The 20,438-nt window shown below is 47.8% G+C and overlaps 1 protein-coding gene across 1 annotated transcript in view; it reads left to right on the top strand.

Annotated features, from left to right (window-relative positions):
• The first annotated feature begins 15,903 nt into the window (after window positions 1–15,903).
• Window positions 15,904–20,438, top strand: part of LOC134357721 (R-spondin-2-like) — a 43,702-nt gene continuing 39,167 nt past the window's right edge. The window contains exon 1 of the mRNA XM_063069345.1: window positions 15,904–16,163. Within this exon, the coding sequence (XP_062925415.1) occupies window positions 16,091–16,163 (73 nt within the window). The 5' untranslated portion in view covers window positions 15,904–16,090. The remainder of the gene's footprint in view (window positions 16,164–20,438) is intronic.

Raw genomic sequence — 20,438 nt, 5'->3', positions numbered from 1 at the left:
ACAGCAGGAGAGGTTAGGCCGGCCCCCACCCCTGAAAGGGATACTGATTTGGAGGATGAGGACCAGGATGTGTGGTATTTGCCGCCTTTCGCTAACTCCCCATTGATTGAGGAAGAGACTCCTGGCCCTTCTCCCGCTGAGTCAGGTGAAGTTGGGGGGGGTGTTATCTGGGGGCAGCCTGGGTTGCCGTGGGACTCTGTAAGGGAGGAAGCGGGCGTTGGTCATGGGACAGAGGGCTGCAAGTTGCAGGTGGACACAAGAGATAGATTGGGGGAGGACTCGCCAGGTAGACCAGAAATATCTCCAGTAGTGTCTGAACCTGAAGAGTTAGGTGAGGGGGTGCAGAGGTCTCAGAGAATTAGGCTGGATAGGCTGGCCTATGTAGCACCAGGGGAATAGAGTGTGACCCCTTCCATTTTGGGGAACTATGTCACTGCCTTTTACACCTGGATTGGACTTTGTGTTTTGCAGGAAGGGTTGGTGAATTATCTCAACGTCATGAGGACATGACTAAGTTTGGTGGGGGAGAGTGTAACAGAGCATTGCACTGCTAATGTAATGGCCTCTCTGTAATGTTCCACTGCTAAGGTAATGATTTCTCTGAGGTAGTAATGTTTGGGTTATGACTAGAGATAATGGGGCATGTTAGCCAATGAGTGGGATATTGTTCTTTCTTGTGTGGTTGGGAGAGGGATTTCGTGGTTTTTGCTGAGGAGAGATGAGGAGAGAAGACATAAGTGGAGAGAGTTGGTAAATCACCAGACAGAGCGGACTTGGAGTGAGGGTCCGAAGGTCAGCGACGATTGGAGGAGGTCGATGGTGGACGAGCGGCCTTATCAGTGAGCTCCAACATTGCACAATAGACTCTTTCATGAGAATGGGCCCTTTTCTTTGTTTCTTTAATAATCATATAGTCAAATCAAGAATTATAAAGTTCAATCGTTTAATCACATATTTTGTACAGTTTGTTATTTCATGGTACTGATTTGTAACAGGGGACACATCACGCAGCATCCACCCAAACGAGATTTCTTAAGTTTGGCCAGGCCGGAGGCTATCATCCCCTATATTAAGCTGCTAACCGAACCAAGAGTTACACAAGCAATTCTTTGCACACATTGACAATTAAATTATAATATTCTTATAGCAGAGGACCTCCTTTGATCAGGATCGACCATGGATGTTGAACCCCAGCTGTCTGCACAGGCAAGCAAGTACGCACACCAGGGGAGTACGATATGGAGAGAAAGGTGTGCCAATGCATCAGGCTCCCCCTCTCCACACAGCTGATGAATCCAAAGGAACAGCAGAGACCGGTACAGATTGGCACCAGTGGCATTGCAGGGGTTGCCAGTCAGCATTGAAATCAACTGCACACTGTCTTAGGGATTCCAGCTCTGGATTTTTCCTCAAGGTTTTCCCCTGAAGCCTTCCCCATGAGAAGCTGGCAGAGGTTTGAGATCAGAGATTTTCTTCTCCGAGATGAACTGCCAACCACGGCTGATGAGCCCTGTCTGCCCGGAACAAGTGCACCAACACTGCTGTGATCAGGAGCACACATGTGCAGAGTTATACATGAATAAATACTGATACAATTTTGCAGGCAGACACAATTTAAAAATTCACTATTGCCTGTACATTTACATAATTCTGAACACACGTGTACACTGTATCCGAATAACCTTTCATGCGTACAGATATCAACATAGAAACATAGGAAACCTACGGCACAATACAGGCCCTTCGGCCCACCAAGCTGTGCCAAACATGTCCTTATCTTAGAACTACCCAGGCTTTACCCATAACCCTCTATTTTTCTAAGCTCCATGTATCCATCCAGGAGTCTCTTAAAAGAACCTACTGTTTCCGCCTCCACTGCCACCGCTGGCAGCCCATTCCATGCACTCACCACTCTGCATAAAAAACTTACCCCTGACATCTCCTCTGTACCTACTTCCAAGCACCTTAAAACTATTCCCTCTCGTGTTAGCCATCTCAGCCCTGGGAAAAGCCTCTGACTATCCACACGATCAATGCCTCTCATTACCTTGTACATCTCCATCAGGTCACCTCTCATCCTCCGTCGCTCCAAGGAAAAAAGGCCAAGTTCACTCAACCTATGCTCATAGGCATGTTACCCAATCCAGGCAACATCCTTGTAAATCTCCTCTGCACCCTTTCTATGGTTTCCACATCTTTCCTGTAGTATGGCGACCAGAACTGAGCACAGTACTCCAAGTGGGGTCTGACCAGGGTCCTATATAGCTGCAACATTACCTCTCGGCTCTTAAACTCAATCCCACGATTGATGAAGGCCAATGCACCGCATGCCTTCTCAACCGCAGAGTCAACATGCGCAGCAACTTTGAGTGTCCTATGGACTCAGACCCCAAGATCCCTCTGATCCTCCACACTGCCAAGAGTCTTACCATTGATACTATATTCTGCCATCATATTTGATCTACCGAAATGAACCACCTCACGCTTATCTGGATTGAACTCCATCTGCCACTTCTCAGCCCAGTTTTGCATCCTATCAATGTCCGCTGTAACCTCTGAAAGTCCTCCACACTATCCAGAATACTCCCAACCTTTGTGTCATCAGCAAATTTACTAACCCATACCTCCACTTCCTCATCCAGGTCATTTATAAAAATCACAAAGAGTAGGGGTCCCAGAACAGATCCCTGAGGCACACCTCTGGTTACTGGCCTCCATGCAGAATATGACCCATCTACAACCACTCTTTGCCTTCTGTGGGCAAGCCAGTTCTGGATCCACAAAGCAATGTCCCCTTGGATCCCATGCCTCCTTATTTTCTCAATAAGCCCTGCATGGGGTACCTTATCAAATGCCTTGCTAAAATCCATATACACTACATCTACAGCTGTACTTTCATCAATGTGTTTAGTCACATCCTCAAAAAATTCAATCAGGTTCGTAAGGCACAACCTGCCCTTGACAAAGCCATGCTGACTATTCCTAATCATATTATGCCTCTCCAAATGTTCATAAATCCTGCCTCTCAGGATCTCCTCCATCAACTTACCAACCATCTGAAGTAAGACTCACTGGTCTATAATTTCCTGGGCTATCCCCACTCCCTTTCTTGAATAAGGGAACAACATCCGCAATCCTCCAATCCTCTGGAACTTCTCCTGTCCTTATTGATGATGCAAAGATCATCGCCAGGGGCTCAGAAATCTTCTCCCCACAGTAGCCTGGGGTACATCCCGTCCAATCCCAGTAACTTATCCAACTTGATGCTTTCCAAAAGCTCCAGCACATCTTCATTCTTAATATCTACATGCTCAAGCTTTTCAGTCCGCTGCAAGTCATCCCTACAATCACCAAGATCCTTTTCCGTAGTGAATACTGAAGCAAAGTATTCATTAAGTACCTCTGCCATCTCCTACAGTTCCATATACACTTTTCCACTGTCACACTTGGTCCTATTCGCTCATGTCTTATCCTCTTGTTCTTCACATACTTGTAGAATGCCTTGGGGTTTTCCTTAATCCTGCTCGCCAAGGCCTTCTCATGGTCCCTTCTGGCTCTCCTAATTTCATTCTTACGCTCCTTCCTATTAGCCTTATAATCTTCTAGATCTCTAACATTACCTAGCTCTCTGAACCTTTTGTAAGCTTTTCTTTCTTCTTGACTAGATTTACAACAGCCTTTGTACACCACGGTCCCTGTACCCTACCATCCTTTCCCTGTCTCATTGGAACGTATCTACGAAGAACCCCACGCAAATATCCCCTGAACATTTCTTCCCTGAGAACATCTGTTTCCAATTTATACTTCCAAGTTCCTGCCTGATAGCCTCGTATTTCCCCTTACTCCAATTAAATGTTTCCTAACTTGTCTGTTCCTATCCCTCTCCAATACTATGGTAAAGGAGATAATATTGTGATCACTATCTCCAAAATGTTCTCCCACTGAGAGATCTGACACCTGACAAGGTTCCTTTCCCAATACCAGATCAAGTACAGCCTCTCCTCTTGTAGGCTTATCTACATATCGTGTCCAGAAACCTTCCTGAACACACCTAGCAAACTCCAACCCATCTAAACCCCTCACTCTGGGGAAATGCCAATCAATATTTGGAAAATTAAAATCTCCCACCACAACAACTCTGTTATTATTACTCCTTTCCAGAATCTGCTCCCTATCTGCTCCTCAATAACCCTGTTACTATTGGGTGGTCAATAAAAAACACACAGCCGAGTTATTGACCCCTTCCTATTCCTAACTTCCACCCACAGAGACTCTGTAGACAACCTCGCCATGACTTCCTCCTTTACTGCAGCCGTGACTGTCATAGACTGGTCCGTGAAGTCCGTGTTCCGGTTCACGGTCCAGCCTATGGTTCCTTGTTCCGGGGTTTCTGGTTTTCCCCAGTTTCTGTTGTGGGCACATATTTCTCATTTTGGGGCTGAGACATAAATACCTCTGCAAACCAAGGATTCCCGGCTGGACTGTCCTGTTCCCCTCCCTGTCTTTCCCCCCCTCGCCTGACTCCCTGCCTGGATACCTCGCCTGACTCTCTGCAGGATCACCTAGCCTGGATACCCCGCCTGTATCGCTGAAGTCTTACCGCTGGAACAAGACCGGAGCCTTGTTAGCTCAAGATAAGGAACTGTCTTTCGTTGTGTGGAATTGTCTCTCTGAGTCCACGCCTTCGCTAGGTGGGTCTGGCCATTTGCCGCCACCTAGTGTTGGGAACTGTCTCTGTGTCCTCGCCTTCACCAGGTGGGTCCGGCTGTTTGCCGCCACCTTGTGTTGGGATCCGTCTCTTCATGTTCAGCGTTCTGTATATGAGTCCCAGCCCTACGTCCTGTTCCCAAGGAGGGGTCCCGGCTCTCTGTTCCATGCTCATGTCTCTTCTAGTCCAAGGCTCCGTGCTCCTGAGGGCCCTCGTCCAGTCCTATCCGAGTCCTGTCCATGTGCCTTTACCTGTCCTTGTGTCTCGCCCTACTCAGGAGTTCCACGCCCAAGTCATGTCCAGTCCTGTAGCCTCTCTTGACCTTGCCTAGTTCTGGAGTCTGAGCTCGAGTCAAGGCCCAGGTTCTGGGTCCTTGCCCAGTCTCTGGCTCAGAGTCCATACCCAAGCCTTGAAGTACCCTAGACTCAAGCCCAAGACCAAGACCCCAGCCTGTCTCCAAGCTTGAGGGGAGATCTGATTGAAACGTATAAAATTCTGAAGGGATTGGACAGGCTAGATGCAGGAAGATTGTTCCCGATGTTGGGGAAAACCAGAACGAGGGGTCACAGTTTGAGGATAAAGGGGAAGCCTTTTAGGACCGAGATTAGGAAAAACTTCTTCACACAGAGAGTGGTGAATCTGTGGAATTCTCTGCCACAGGAAACAGTTGAGGCCAGTTCATTGGCTATATTTAAGAGGGAGTTAGATATGGCCCTTGTGGCTAAAGGGATCGGGGGTATGGAGAGAAGGCAGGTACAGGGTTCTGAGTTGGATGATCAGCCACGATCATACTGAATGGCGGTGCAGGCTCGAAGGGCCGAATGGCCTACTCCTGTACCTATTTCCTATGTTTCTAAGCTTAAGCCTCAAGACCAAGACCTCAAGCCTGTCTCCAAGCCTCAAGCCCCCAAGCCTGTCTCCAAGCCTCAAGCCTCAAGACCCCAGCCTCCAGTCCTGCAGTCATGCCATGTTCATGCCTGGTTCTGGGGCCCGAGCCCAAGGCAAGAGCCAGGTTCTGGGTCCTTGTCCAGTCTCTGGCTCGGGGTCCAAGCCCTAGTCTGCGTTCTTGTCCCTGCTCCTTGTCTGTATCCTGTCACGTCCCTACTCTAGTCATGTCCTGTTCTTTGTACTTAAGTGTCTGTGTCTTGCATTTGGGTCCGTTTCCAGCACCCCATTGTGACAGCGACACTATCTCTGATCAACAGTGCCACACCCTGACCTCTTTTGCCTCCCACCCTGTCCTTTCTGAAACATCTAATGCCTGGCACTTGAAGTAGCCATTCCTGCCACTGCACCATCCAAGTCTCTGTCATGGCCACAGTGTCATAGATCCAGGTGCTCCTGACATTCATCTTCATATACACATTTATATAAGCAATAACATACCATCCCATTTCATGTAGACACTCTCACACAATCCCTTACACGTTAAGTTGGTAAATTGGTTTACTACTTTCACATGTACTGAGGTGCGCATACTTTCACATGAACCCAGGTTCAGGGGAACGATAAACTCCCACCCCAAGACAGAAACAAGAGTTTATTCATTGGAACTCCAGCTGAACTTCGGTGGCTTAACCAAGTGACACTGTCAGCAGAATCATTCTCAAAACACACACGAGGACCACATGATAAACTCTAAATAATTTAAGTAATCACAGAATGTAGAAAACCGCTGCCAGTAACAACTAACTTGACACGACTAAGCTGAAAGCACGAGAGCTTAATGACTCTAGATAAGACGGCAATTAACAAATACAGATGCAAGGACTCCTGTTGGGTCAGTGAGAAGCTTTATTTTGCAAACCATCCATACAGATCACTTCATCACATGAGGGCATTGAGGTAATACAAGGGAAAACAATAACGGAATGCAAAATGAAGTGTTACTGTTGCAGTGCAGGCAGACAATAAGGTTGCAGGCCAGAATGAGGAACATTGTGAAGTCAAGAGTCCATCCTATCATACTAGGGGACTGTTCAATAGTCTTATAACAGTGGGGTAGAGGCTGTCCTTGAGCCTGGTGGGACGTGCTTTCAGGTGCCAACTTGTATCTTCTGCCCAACAGCAGAGGAGAGGGGTTAATGCTAAATCGGTGGGTTGCTGTGCTGTATAGTTCATTGTGCTAGAGGGACCTTTTGAACGCTGTACCTACAGAGGAGGGGAACGAAGGGGGAGGAAGGAAGTGAGTGAGGCTGGGAGGCTGGGAGGCTGGAACTTTGATTATGCTGGCTGTTTTACTGAGATGGGAGAAGTGTAGACAATGTGCATGGAAATTAACTTCACATAGTCACATGTACTGTACATCTATAGACAACCATTCACATACCTCACACTCCATGCTGCCCTATCTGTGAATCAACTCAGTGGTATGAGACAGACTGATCTCAGCTTGCAACTGTAGGGATATAACCACGTTGGAAACTCAACATACAAATACAGAAAAAATATGATTGGATGTTATTACTCTTGGGTCATTGACTCTGCATCCTAAGTTCACTGTATCTATCATTTTACCATATTTGTAGCTCTAGGCTAGTGAACCAGTATACACTCAGTGGCCATTTTATTTCGTAGCCCCTGTACCTAATAAAGTGGCCACTGACTGTATGTTTGTGGTCCTCTGCTGTTGTAACTCATCCACTTCAAGGTTTGATGTATTATGTGTTCAGAGGTGCTCTTCTACACAGCACTGTTGTAATGAATGGCTATATGAGTTGCTGTCATCATCCTGTCAGTCTGCCCACTCTCCTCTAACCTCTCTCATTAACAAGGAATTTTCACCCACAGAACTGCCGCTCACTGGATATAAATTTTGTTTTTCGTGGGATTCTCTGTAAACTCTAGAGACTGTTGTAAGTGAAAATCCCAGGAAATCAGCAGTTTCTGAGATACTCAAACCACCCCGTCTGGCACCAACAAGTATTTCACCGTCAAAGTCACTTAGATCACATTTCTTCCCCGTTCTGACGTTTGGTCTGAGCAACAACTGAACCTCTTGACCACGCCTGCATGTGTTTATGATGCATTGAGTTGATGCCTTATGATTGGCTGATTAGATATTTGCATTAATGAGCGGGTGTATAGATTACAGCTGCTCGTTAAGTGACCACTGAGTCAAGTGGCCACCAAGTGTGTACTCAACAACAACACACACCAAATGTTGGAGGAACTCAGCGGGTCAGGCAGCATTTATGGAGCGAAATGGACAGTTGACCTATTGAGTTAGGACTGGAAAGAAGGAGGGAGATAGTCTGTGTAAAAATGTGGGGTGAAGGGGTGGAGCAAAGAATTGGCAGGTGATGGGTGGATCCTGGTGACATGTGGGGGTTGGGAATGATGTAAAAAGCTGAGAAATGATAGGTGGAAGTGACAAAGGATTGAAGAAGATGGAATATGATCATTGAGGAGGAAAACTGGATGGAGGAATGTGTGTGCGATGGGCAGATTGAGAGGGCAGGCGAGGGAAAAGAGACAAGTTGATGAGGACCGATGGATAAGTGGGAAAACAGGACAGAGGGGGGTGGTTACTGGAAGATAGAGAAATCGATGTTGATGTCATCAGGTAGGAGACTTCAGCCCGTTCATTGGTCAGGGTTGACCATGGATGTTGTGTCCTAGCTATCTACATGATCTGCAAACCAGGGCAGTACGATATGGAGAGCAAGCTGTTGCCCATGCAACAGACACCCCACCCCTCCACATAGCTGATTAATCCAAAAGAATGGCAGAGACAGGTACAGAATATGAGGTGCTTTTCCTCAAATCTGTTTCTAGCCTCAAGAGAGGAGGCTGTGGACAGAGATAGGAAGATAAATTAAACTGGCTGACCACCTGGATATCCTAGTTCTCACTCTCACTCCTTCTCTTCTCCTCACCTATCCATCACCTCCTTCTGGTTTCCCTCCTCCTTTCCTTACTTCCATGGTCCACTCTCCTCTCCTACTAGATTCCATCTTCTCCAGCCCTTTACCTTTTCCACCAATCACCTCCCAGCTTCTCACTTCACCCCCTCTCCCTCACCCACCTTCCTCCTCACCTGGTTTCACCTATCGCCTGCCAGTTTGTATTCCTTCCCTTTCCCCCACCTACTTATCCTGGCTTTTGCCCCCTTCCTTTCCAGTCCTGATGAAGGGGCTCAGCCCAAAACATCGACTGGCTGTTCCCCTCCATGGAAGCTGCCTCACCGGCCGGGAGCCCCCAGCATTTCATGTGTTTTGCTCTAGATTTCCAGCATCTGCAGAAAGTTTTGCGTTTACAAAACAAAAAAAAAATCATTTGGAGTTGTGTATTGATCTTGCAGTAGCAACTGTGAAATGGTAGAATGCATAAGTGCAGAGACTAGACAAGCGTGCAGCAAAAGCAAATGCTTGCTGTTTATTTTTACAAATATTGGGATAAGTAGACAAGCTCTTGTCATAGAGTCAATAAATTTTTGGACTGTCTTGGGTTAGGTTTCTGGAACAATGTATCCGAAAGCTCATGAAAGGGCAAATTGGATTAGATTTCATGATAAATAATTACCCCAATTTGGTTAGCTGATAACTAGTGAGCAGCTGATAACACACTAGTTGTTAGGCAAGTCTGACTTCAATGAGATGGGAAAGAGTGAATCTACAGTATGCCACACAATTCTGTCAATAGATCAGTGGCTGATGTTCAAAGAGTCAGTTTATACCACTGTAGGCTAATTACTCCACCTTATAAATGGTTTGGCATGGACTAGGTGGGCTGAAGGTCCTTTTTCTGTGCTGTACTTTACTATGACTCTGACTCTATAAAAGAATACTAATGAGAAGATAAAACTAAAGGAAAATGCATTCAGAACTGCAGGAAGCAGTCCATAGATCTCTCAAAGTTACTACACAAGTTGATAGGATGATTATGAAGGTGTACGGTGTGTTAGCATTCAGCAGTCAGAGGATTAAGTTCAAGAGTCGTGAGGTAATGTTGCAACTCTACAAAACCCTAGTTAGATCACATTTGGAGTATTGTGTTCGGTTCTGGTCACCTCACTGGAGGAAGGATGTGGAATTTTTGAGAGAGTGCGGAGGAAATTTACCAGGATGCTGCCTGGATCAGAGAGCATGTCTTATGAGGATAAAATGGGCAAGCTAGGGCTTTTACCTTGCAGGCTGAGGATGCAAGGTGACTTGATACAGGTGTACAAGATGATAACAGGTTTAGATAGAATAGACAGCCAGATACTTTTTCCCCAGAGCAGAAATGGCTAATACGAGAGGAGATAATTTTAAGGTGATTGGTGGAAAGTATAGAGATGGTGTCAGAGGTGTGTGTTTACACAGAGTGGTGGATGCATGGAATGTGCTGCTGGGGGTGTTGATAGATGCAGCTATATTAGGGACATTTAAGAAACCCATTGATAGGCACATAGCTGATAGATAATGGGGGAGTCGGTGGAAGGGAAGGGTTGGTTGGATCTTAGAGTAGATTAAAAGGTCAGCACAATATTGTGGGCCAAAGGGCCTGTACTTTTTTTATTTAGGGGTACAGTGTGGAATAGGTCCTTCCAGTGCTTTGAGCCACACTGTCCAGCAACCCCTGATTTAACCTTAGCCTAATTTACGATGACCAATTAACCTACTAACCAGTATGTCTTTGGACTGTGGGAGGAAACCAGAGCACCTGGAGGAAACCCGCACAGTCACGGGGAGAATGTACAAACTTTCTTACAGAGAACACTAGAACGGAACTCCAATCTCTGATGCCCTGAGCTGTAATAATGTCATGCTAACCACTACACTACTGTGGTGCTGTAATGTTCTACGTTCTAGTGCAGGTAATAGTAACCACCTGGTGTAAATTAGAACATTAGACTTGCCTTTCCTATGTTCGGAGAAGTGTGAGAACCAGGGAATTGGTTTTGAATGCGTTGGCAATTTAACCAATTATCCCAAAACTTTTGTTGGCAAATTAATACAACCTATCATTAAAGATCAAGCAGTTGAGCACTGACAACTCTTGACTATTCATGAAAAGTCAACATAATTGGAAACACAGGAGATTCTGTAGGTGCTGGAAATCCATAGTAACACTGACAAAATGTTGGAGGAACTCAATTCTCAAGTGAGAGGGTGAACAGCCAGAGGTCATGGTCCATGTAGTTCCCAATGACATGGGTAGCACGAGTGACAAGGTTCTCCATAGGGAGTTCAGGGAATTAGGTGCTAAGTTAAGGGACAGGACCTCCAGGGTTGTGATCTGAGTGTCACAATGGGGTGCTGGGAACAGACCCAAATGCAAGACACAGACAATGAAGTACAAGGAACAGGACTTGACTAGAGTAGGGACATGACAGAATTCAGACCAGGAGCAGGTACAAGAATGCAGACTTGGGCTAGGGAAAGCGGGACCAGGACTAGGAACCATGGACGAGGAGACAAGGCTTGGACTCTGAGCCCGAGATTGGACAAAGACACAGAACCTGGGTCTTGCCTCGGGCTCAGACCCCAGAACCAGGCAAGGACATGACATGGCTTGAGGCTTAGCTTGCCTGCGGGATCGTCGAGACTAGGGTCCTTGAAGCTTGCCTGCGGGATCGTCGAGACTAGGGTTCTTGGAGCTTGCCTGCGGGATCGTCGAGGCTAGGGTTCTTGAAGCTTGCCTGCGGGATCGTCGAGGCTAGGGTTCTTGAAACGCGGAGGCTGATAACTCGGAGGCTGGAGCTGAGAGACAGACTGGGAATTGAACATCAACATAGAGCTGGGACTTATCCTTCGACAAGCCGGGACTCAACTTCATCTCCACACCAAGGTGGGACAGATCTCTCCGTCAGGTAATGGCAGAATGGCCAGACTTACCCAACAGAGGCATGGACAAGGCAGGATGTGACCCCCCGCAGGGCAATGGCAAAACGGCCTGACTTACCCCACGGAGGCAAGGACAAGACAAGACATGACCACCACCACCCCCCCCCGCCGCAGGGCAACGGCAAGACAGCCAGACTTACCCACGGAGGCGAGGACATGACAAGACATGAACCCCCGCAGGGCAACAGCAAGAGAGCCTGACTTACCCCACGGAGGCGAGGACAAGAAGAGACAAACACCAAAGAACAACAGACAGTTCCATCTCTGCTCCAGGGTAGCTCCAAGTCTCAGTTCAGCCAGCAACCTCAGCTGGCTATGGAAACGGCCAGATCCCTACCTAGCTCAGAGTGGCTGGCAGCCACTCAGCTGACCCAGGAAACAGCCAAATCCATACTGCAAAGACTACTCCTACAAGTGGCAACAAGGCTCCATGAAGCAGAGGTCCTCCAACCAGGCCTAGAGATCACAAATAGTTTCATCAGCAGGTTGCTCCAAGGGGGACTGACAAGACAAACCAGTAGCCCACACTCAATCCCAATGCTACTTCAGGTTCCAATGATTAACTCAAACAAGGGACAGCTGGAAGACCTGGAGTCCTGAGTCCACATACCAGACTGTGAACCGGAATGCAGACTTCACGGACTGGACCATGACACTCAGGATTGCTACCTGTGCCACATGCTAGTGAGGCCAGAATTATGAAAATTATATACTTTAACATATGGCTAAGGAGTTGGTGTGGGAGGGAGGGCATAAGATTTTTGGATTATAAGGCTCTTTTCCAGGGAAAGAGGGACCTGTACAGAAGGAACAGTTTGCAGCTGAACTGGGAAGGGACTAATAGCTTAGTGGGAAGATATGCTAATGCTGCACAAAGGGGTCTAAACTAGTGTTGCAGGGGGATGGGAACTAGAGTGTCAGAATAGTTAGTGGAGAAGTTGTGAAGACAGATGTTAGTAAGACCTTAGACAAAGTTAGGAAACAAAGGTTCAGTACGGTGCAACTCGCGTCCTGAGCAAAGACTTTTGTGGGAAAGGTGCATGAGCTCAGGGCATGGATCAACACCAGGAATTACAACATTGTAGCCATTAATGAGACAGTTGTAGGAGGGGTAGGACTGGCAGCTCAATCCCACCTATCCATTCATCCCATCTCTTTCCCTCCCCTTGCTCTCACCATCTGTCTATCACACACATATTCCTACCTCCTGTTCCCTTCCTCACCTCCTTTCCTCTATTCCTTAGTCCACTGTCCCATCAGATTCCACTCTCTTCAGCCCTTTGTCACACTGACCTATCACCTCCCAGCTACTTACAGCATATCAGAATCAATCAGGTTTATGATCACCGGTATGTGATGTGAAATTTGTTAATTTAGCAGCTGCAGTTCAATGCAATACATAATCCAGCAGAGAGAGAAAAAAATAATAAATAAAATAAAACATAAATAAATAAACAAGTAAATCAATTACGTATATTGAATAGATTATTTAAAAATGTGCAAAAACAGAAATACTGTATATTAAAAAAGCGCAGTAGTGTCCAAAGCTTCAAAGTCCATTTAGGAATCGGATGGCAGAGGGGAAGAATCTGTTCCTGAATCGCTGAGTGTGTGCCTTCAGGCTTCTGTACCTCCTACCTGACGGTAACAGTGAGAAAAGGGCATGCCCTGGGTGCTGGAGGTCCTTAATAATGGACGCTGCCTTTCTGAGACACCGCTTCCTAAAGATCTCCTGGGTACTCTGTAGGCTAGTGCACAAGATGGAGCTGACTAGATTTACAACTTTCTGCAACTTCTTTCGGTCCTGTGCAGTAGCCTCTCCATACCACACAGTGATGCAGCCTGTCAGAATGCCCTCCACGGTGGAACTATAGAAGTTTTTGAATGTATTTGTCGACATGCCAAATTGCTTCAAACTCCTAATAAAATATGGCTGCTGTCTTGCCTTCTTTATGACTACATCATTATGTTGGGACCAGGTTAGATCCTCAGAGATCATTGCCATTCTCCCCACACCCCCACTAGCCTATCGTCTCTCTTCACCTGGATCCACCCATCACCTGCCAGCTCTTGCTCCACCCCTTCCGCCGCCTATTTCTACTGGCTCTCTCCCTTCTTTCTTCCATCAGAATGCTTCCCGACCTGTTTAGCATTTCTTCGCCGATGCTGTCAGTCCGCCTAAGTAGTTGCGGTATTTTCTGTTTTTATTCTAGATTTCCAGTGCTGTCGTGAATCGGGCTGCTCGGGCGAAGAGCGCCGCGCTCTCTGTCGCGACGGCCGCCCGTGGCTAGTGTACCCACGGGGAGAGCAGGAGCGGGGCTCCCTGGGGCTTGCAGGTAAACCCTGCAGACCACTCTAAGTTCAAAGTAAATTTATTATCTAAGTACATATTTCTCACCATATACAACCCTGAAATTAAATTTTCTTGCGAGCAATCACAGTAAATACGAAAACCGCAACAGAATCAATGAAATAATAAACACGAGAGATTCTGCAGATGCTGTAAATCCAGAGCAACACACACAAAATGCTGGAGAGACTCAACGGGTCAGGCAGCACCCATGGAAATGAATAAACAGTCGACGTTTCGGCCCGAGGCCCTTCTTCAGGATTCAATGAAAGACCGCGCCTAACAGGACCGACAAAAAAGTACAACAAATTGTGCGAATACAAAAAGAGGGAAATAATAAACAGACTGATAGAAATAAAGTAAATGAATTTTTTTAAAAACAATAAATAGCGAGAACGTGAGATGAAGAGCCCTTCAAAGTTAGTCTAATGGTTGTGGGAACATTTCAATGATGGGGTAAGTGAAGATGAGTTAAGTATTCCCCTCTGGTTCAGGAGCCTGGTGGTTAACTGTTCTTGAACCTGGCGGTGTGAGTCCTGATGGCAGCAGTGAGAAGGGAGCACGTCCTGGGCGGTGGGGGTCGCTGATGGTGGATGCTGCTTTCTTGCGAGAGCGTTTCATGCAGATATGCTCATCGGTGGGGAGGGCTTTACCCGTGACGGACTGGGCCATTTCCCCTACTTTTTAGTCGGATTTTCTGTTCAAGGGCATTGGTGTTTCCATTCCTGGCTGTGGTGCAACCAGTCAATGTACTCTCCACTACACATCTACCTGTCAGAGTTTTAGATACCATCTGCACACCTGTAAGAACGTAGAGGCGCCGTCTTGTTTCCTCCGTAACGGCACTTACGTGTGGGACCTAGGACAGACCCTCAGAATTGAAAGCTGCTGACCCCTCTACCTCTGATCCCCCGGACTCACGGTCCTCCGCTTTCCTCCTCCCGAAGTCTATAATCAGCTCCGTCTGGGTAGCCTCCAACCTGATGGCACGAACATCGACTTCTCTAACTTCCGCTAATACCCCACCTCCCCCTCGTACCCCATCTGTTACTTATTTTTATACACATCCTCTGCCCCCCCCCCCTTTGTCTTTCTTCCCGGACCTCCTGTCCCATGATCCTCTCGTATCCCTTCTGGATCTCCCCCTCCCCCTCCAGCTTTCAAATCCCTTACTCACTCTTCCTTCAGTCAGTCCTGACGAGGGTCTCGGCCTGAAACGTCGACTGCACCTCTTCCTAGAGATGCTGCTTGGCCTGCTGTATTCACCAGCAACTTTGATGTGTGTTGCTTAAGTGAGAGGTGATTGTCAAGGCACCACTCAGCCAAGTTTTTAATTTCCCTCCTATACGCTGATTCGTCACCACCTTCCACAGTGGTGTCATCGGGAAAAAGGCCAAAAAGCGCGAAAATGTCCCAGATTAAAGACGTGTGTGGGGGGTGGTGACGATGAGGCAATACCTGGGGAGGAGAGAAAGTGTGTGTGTGTGTGTATGTGTGTGAGAGAGAGAGAGTCTGTGTGTGTGAGAGAGAGAGAGAGAGAAAGAGAGTCTGTGTGGGTGTGTGTTTGTCTGTGTGTGTGAGAGAGAGAGTCTGTGTGTGTGTGTGAGAGAGAGAGGCTCTGTGTGTGTGTCTGTGTGTGTGAGAGAGAGAGAGAGAGAGTGTGTGAGAGAGAGAGGCTGTGTGTGTCTGTCTGTGTGTGTGGGAGAGAGAGAGTCTGTGTGTGTGTGAGGGAGAGAGAGAGGCTGTGTGTGTGTCTGTCTGTCTGTGTGTGTGGGAGAGAGAGAGTCTGTGTGTGTGTGAGGGAGAGAGAGAGAGAAAGAGAGAGTCTCTGTGTCTGTGTGTGTGAGAGAGAGAGAAAAAGAGAGTCTGTGTGTGTGTGTGTGTGAGAGAGAGAGAGAGAGAGAGAGAGAGGGAGGGAGAGAGAGATTTTGTGTGTGTGTGTGTGTGTACACGCCCGCAAGCGGAGACGGAGTAGGGGAGCAAGTTTACCCGGCATCCAGTGGGTTAACCCAACCCCGTGACGCTGGGCTGCGGTCTGAAGAAGAGTTTGGAGATGAGGAGGGTCCTGGTGCAGATGGGTCAAGACTCCGACTGCGAGAGCCGAACTCTGCGACCAGTCCAAGACGTAACCGCCCTCCCTCTCTCCATCCTGATCCCGGGACAGTGGCTTCGGCTCGGCACAGGCAGCGAGCGGCCGCGCAGATGGACCTGAGGATTCTGACAGTGGGGATCTTCCTGCTGGGATGCTGGCAGCCAGCGTTCGGAGAGGACACAGGTACATCCCCGGGAGTAGGGGAAAGGCGGGACACCCCGGGGACTGCTGGGCGAAGGTGCCTGTGTTGTCTGGGCAGAGTCCACAGATGTCCGGATCCACAGATGACCGGACCCAGAGAAAGAGAGCGGCAAACGCGCTCTAAGTGTCCGGACTGGGTGGGGAGCGAAAGGAGAGAGCAGACGCCCTTATGTCTTTTCTCTTGGGACCCTTGTCCTGTGAGTGTTTCCTCCCGCCTCGCTGTAGGACCCTTCTTGCTGAGTCCAGGGTAGGTATTACGCCCGAAATTCGGTTTCATCTGAGAGCGGTCACGGGCGATGGAAGGGAACTGGTGCCTGGGGGTGGAACCCGAGCTGACACCGCGACAGGGTCCGCCCGAACGAAGCTCGCCAGCAAACCGCCACCCCCGTCCAATTTTGGGGTTCCACACCATTCCTCGGTCCAACACCCTTCCTCCTTTCTCCGTCCGTCTCTCCCTCCAGCACCATCCCTCCTTCCCTCCCCAAACACCATCTCTCTGTCTCTCCCTCCATCCCTCTATTCCTCTCTCTAAAACTATCCCTCCTTCCCTCCCTCTAACACAGTCCCTCTCTCCTATATCATCTCCCATCTCTCTGTCCTTCTTTCCACACCATATACCTTCAGACCATGCACCGTCCCTCCATCCTTCATTTGCTTTTCACTCCAACACTTCTCCCTCCATCCAACAGAATCCGTCTATTCTTCTCACATATCCTCTCTATCCGCCTATCCCTGCAATCCTCTGTCTATCTTCTGTCCATCCCTCCTTCGCTTATCTCTGTACAATCCCACCCTCCTTTCTCCCTACCCTTCCATCCACCCCGCACAACACCCCTCTTGCGAAAGAGTCGCTGCCTCACGGGAGTGTGACTGCTCCCGGATTTGGAGAGGCGATGTGGTTCCGTGTGCAGTCTGGCCCCTCCACCCGGTGATGGCGGAGCGTGTGCGGCATGCGTCCTAACTTTGTTCAGAAACCCGGAGCCGTTTCCTGGGCACCGTGGAAACAACCCGTCCTGGAACAGGCTGCACGTTCTGCATTTGGCTGGGACAGACAGAGCCGCTGATCGGGAGAGAGCGGCGGCGAGAGCAGAGAAACACGCCAAGCGCCGGTCTAGCATGGAGATCGGGACTACGTCGGGATGGGGTGGAACTGGGCTTTAAACTCTAGGTTGAATATAAACCTGGCATCGAGACACGGGGGTGGGGTGGGTTGTAGATCCCGGTACCGTATACTGGTTCCGGAGTGCATGGCAAGGCGGGGGGTGTTGGCGCAGGTGAGCGGGAACTCATAGTTATTCAGAATCAGAATCAGAAAGAAGTTTAGTATCATGGGTTCACTGACCATTCAGAATTCTGACGGCGGTGGGAAAGAAGCTGTTCTTGAAATGTTGAGTGTGTGTCTTCAGGCTCCTGTGCCTCTTCCTTGATGGTAGAGAGCCTGTCCTGGGTGGTGGTGCCCTTAATTATGGATGCAGCAATTCTGAGGCATCACTTTTGAAGGAGTCCTGGATGATGGGGAAACTAATGCCCATGATGGAACCGGCTGAGTTTACAACTTTCAGGAGTATTTTCCTGATCCCTTGCAGATGGTGCAAGGGATCACCATACCAGATGGTGATGCAGCCAGTTCCAATGCTCTCCACAGTATATCTTTAGAACTTTGCGAGAGCTTTTGGTGACATACAAAGTTTCCTCAAATATAGCCAGAGTCGTGCCTTCTTTGCAATTGCATCAGTATGTCGGACCCAGGATAGATCTTCGGAGATGCTGACATTCTCTGATATTAACTGGAACGGTTGAATTGAATTCTTGAACTCGGGAACCTGAAACTGCTCACTTTGCAAGGGAAGGAATCCCAGAGGTCACAGGGGCTCTTGGTGGTTGGAGATGTAAGCTAGAACTAGAGACTATAGAATATCTACCTAGTACGATAAGCTGAATTCTTGAGCTCCCAATTTACCCACCATGATCTAGAAACTTTATTGCCTACCTGCACTGCACTTTCCCTGTAGCTGTAACACTTCATTGTGCATTCTGTTATTGCTTTATCTTCCACTACCTGAATACACGATTGTAATGCACTGTTTGGGCCACATAGTAGTTGGTGCAACACTATTACAATGCCAGTGACCCAGGTTCAATACCCCACGCTCTTTCTACGTTCTCACCGTGACCATTTCTCCTGGTTTCCTCACACAGTTCATGGATGTGAGGGTTAGTAGGTTAATTGGGCTGGAAGGGCCTGTTGTAGAGCCGTATCGCTAGAGAAATAAAATATAAATGATGAACTGAGCTGTATGAACAGTATGCAAGGCAAGCTTTTCACTGTATCTTGGTACATGTGACAATAACAAAACAATGCCAATTCCAGGGAACTCGGTGATCTGGGAAGGTTGTAAGGCTGGAGGAGCTCTCCAAGACTGGCTGAGGAATCCGTTAATGGATTTCAGAAGGATGGGAATGTTAACACAGCCTCGGTTACCTGGGTTGAGCAGAACAGTGGAAATGAGTTGGGGGTAGGGTAGGTGGGAAACCGTGTCAGCCGCAGGTACTGTAAGTAAATATGCCGTGCAAGGCTGAAGGATGTGAATAAACTGGAGAGAGTGCAGAAAAGATTCACCAAGATGTTCCCAGCACCAGAGAGTGTGAGTTCTCTGGAGAGCCCAGGCAGGCTGGGTCTGCTTTCCTGGAACATAGGAGGCTGAGGGGTAATCTTAAAGAAGTTCATAAAATTATGAGGGGTATGGATAGGGTGGATGGTCACATTCTGTTTTCCCTGGGGTTGGGTGTCTAACGCTGGAGCACAAAAGCTTAAGGTGAGAGAGGAAATATTTAAAGAGACTTCAGAAACAACTTTTTCACCCAGAGAGTGGTCCATATATGGAATGAACTTTCAGAGGAGATGGTTGGAGCAGGTGCCATACAACACTTAAAGGGTGCTTGGGTAGGTTAAGAAGGGAAGAGTGGGGGATCCAAGCCAATGAGGCACTGTTAGCAGACAAAAGGGAAAGATTTTGTATTTGCAGTGACTGTTGTTGGGTAGTGGTACATGAGAGTTTAGTGGGGGCTAGTCCAGGGGAGCACAGGGAGAGAACCTATTAGGAAGAGCCTACTGCCAGGGACTGAGGCCCTACCACCCTAAATGTTCTCCCCTCTCCCATCGGGTAGAAGATACAAAAGCCTGAAAGCACGTACTACCAGGCTCAAAGATAACTTCTAATTTATTGCTATAAGACTATCGAATGGTCATCTAGTATGATAAGATGGACTCTTGACCTCATGATCTATGTTGTCTGTCTGTAATGCACTTTCTCTGTAACTGTAACATGGGGTAGCAGTCAGGAGAAAGTATCTGTTTTGACTTTAAGTCACAGGACCGGAATCAATATTGAGAATTCCCAGCGCTACTCCCTCTATTGCCCCAGAAATTCACAGCTGGGCAGCAGCCAATATATACGAAGACTCCACCCACCCAAGACATTCCCCTTCTTCCCCCTCCCATCTGACAGAAGATACAGAAGCCTGAAAGCACGAACCTTCAGGCTCAAGGACAGCTTTTATCCTATTGCTATAAGACTTGACCAGCTCCCAAGCTCAATGGACTCCTGACCTCACAATCTACCTCGTAGTGGTTATCCACACTGGTTCAGGAGTCTGATGGTTGAAGGGTAATAACAGTTCCTGAAGGTGGTGGGGATGTGGAACCTAAGGCTCCTGTACTTCCTGTCCGATGGTAGCAGTGAGAAGAGAGCTTGCCTGTATGGTGAAGGTCTTTGATGATGGATGCTGCTTTCTAGTGACAGAGCTCCAAGCGGGCACCAGTCTACGCATGCGTGTATCTGACTTTTTTTTCTAAAAATCGTTTTTGGCGATTCTGTTCGGGGGGGCTGTTAATCACGAACGGAATATAGGTGATAAGTATCTAATACAATCAATTTCGTTTCTAAAAGGGTTTTTCCAACGAATTTAATATTAAACACACAGCGCATATTTTCCTTGCATGAATATAGTGATAAGTCAATTATCAGGGGAGGACAGGGGTTTGAAGTAATTGTTGAACGAATTTCCGGCAGAAGTGGTAGAGGCAGGCTCGATATTATCATTTAAAGAAAAATTGAATGGGTATATGGACAGGAAAGGAATGGAGGGTTATGGGCTGAGTGCAGGTCGGCGGGACTAGGTGAGAGTAGCGTTCGGCACGGACTAGAAGGGCAGAGATGGCCCGTTTCCATACTGTAATTGCTATATGGTTATATA

Source organism: Mobula hypostoma, chromosome 2 (genome assembly GCF_963921235.1).
Source record: "Mobula hypostoma chromosome 2, sMobHyp1.1, whole genome shotgun sequence".
NCBI lineage: Eukaryota > Metazoa > Chordata > Chondrichthyes > Myliobatiformes > Myliobatidae > Mobula > Mobula hypostoma.
This window is presented reverse-complemented; position numbering and strand designations above follow the sequence as displayed.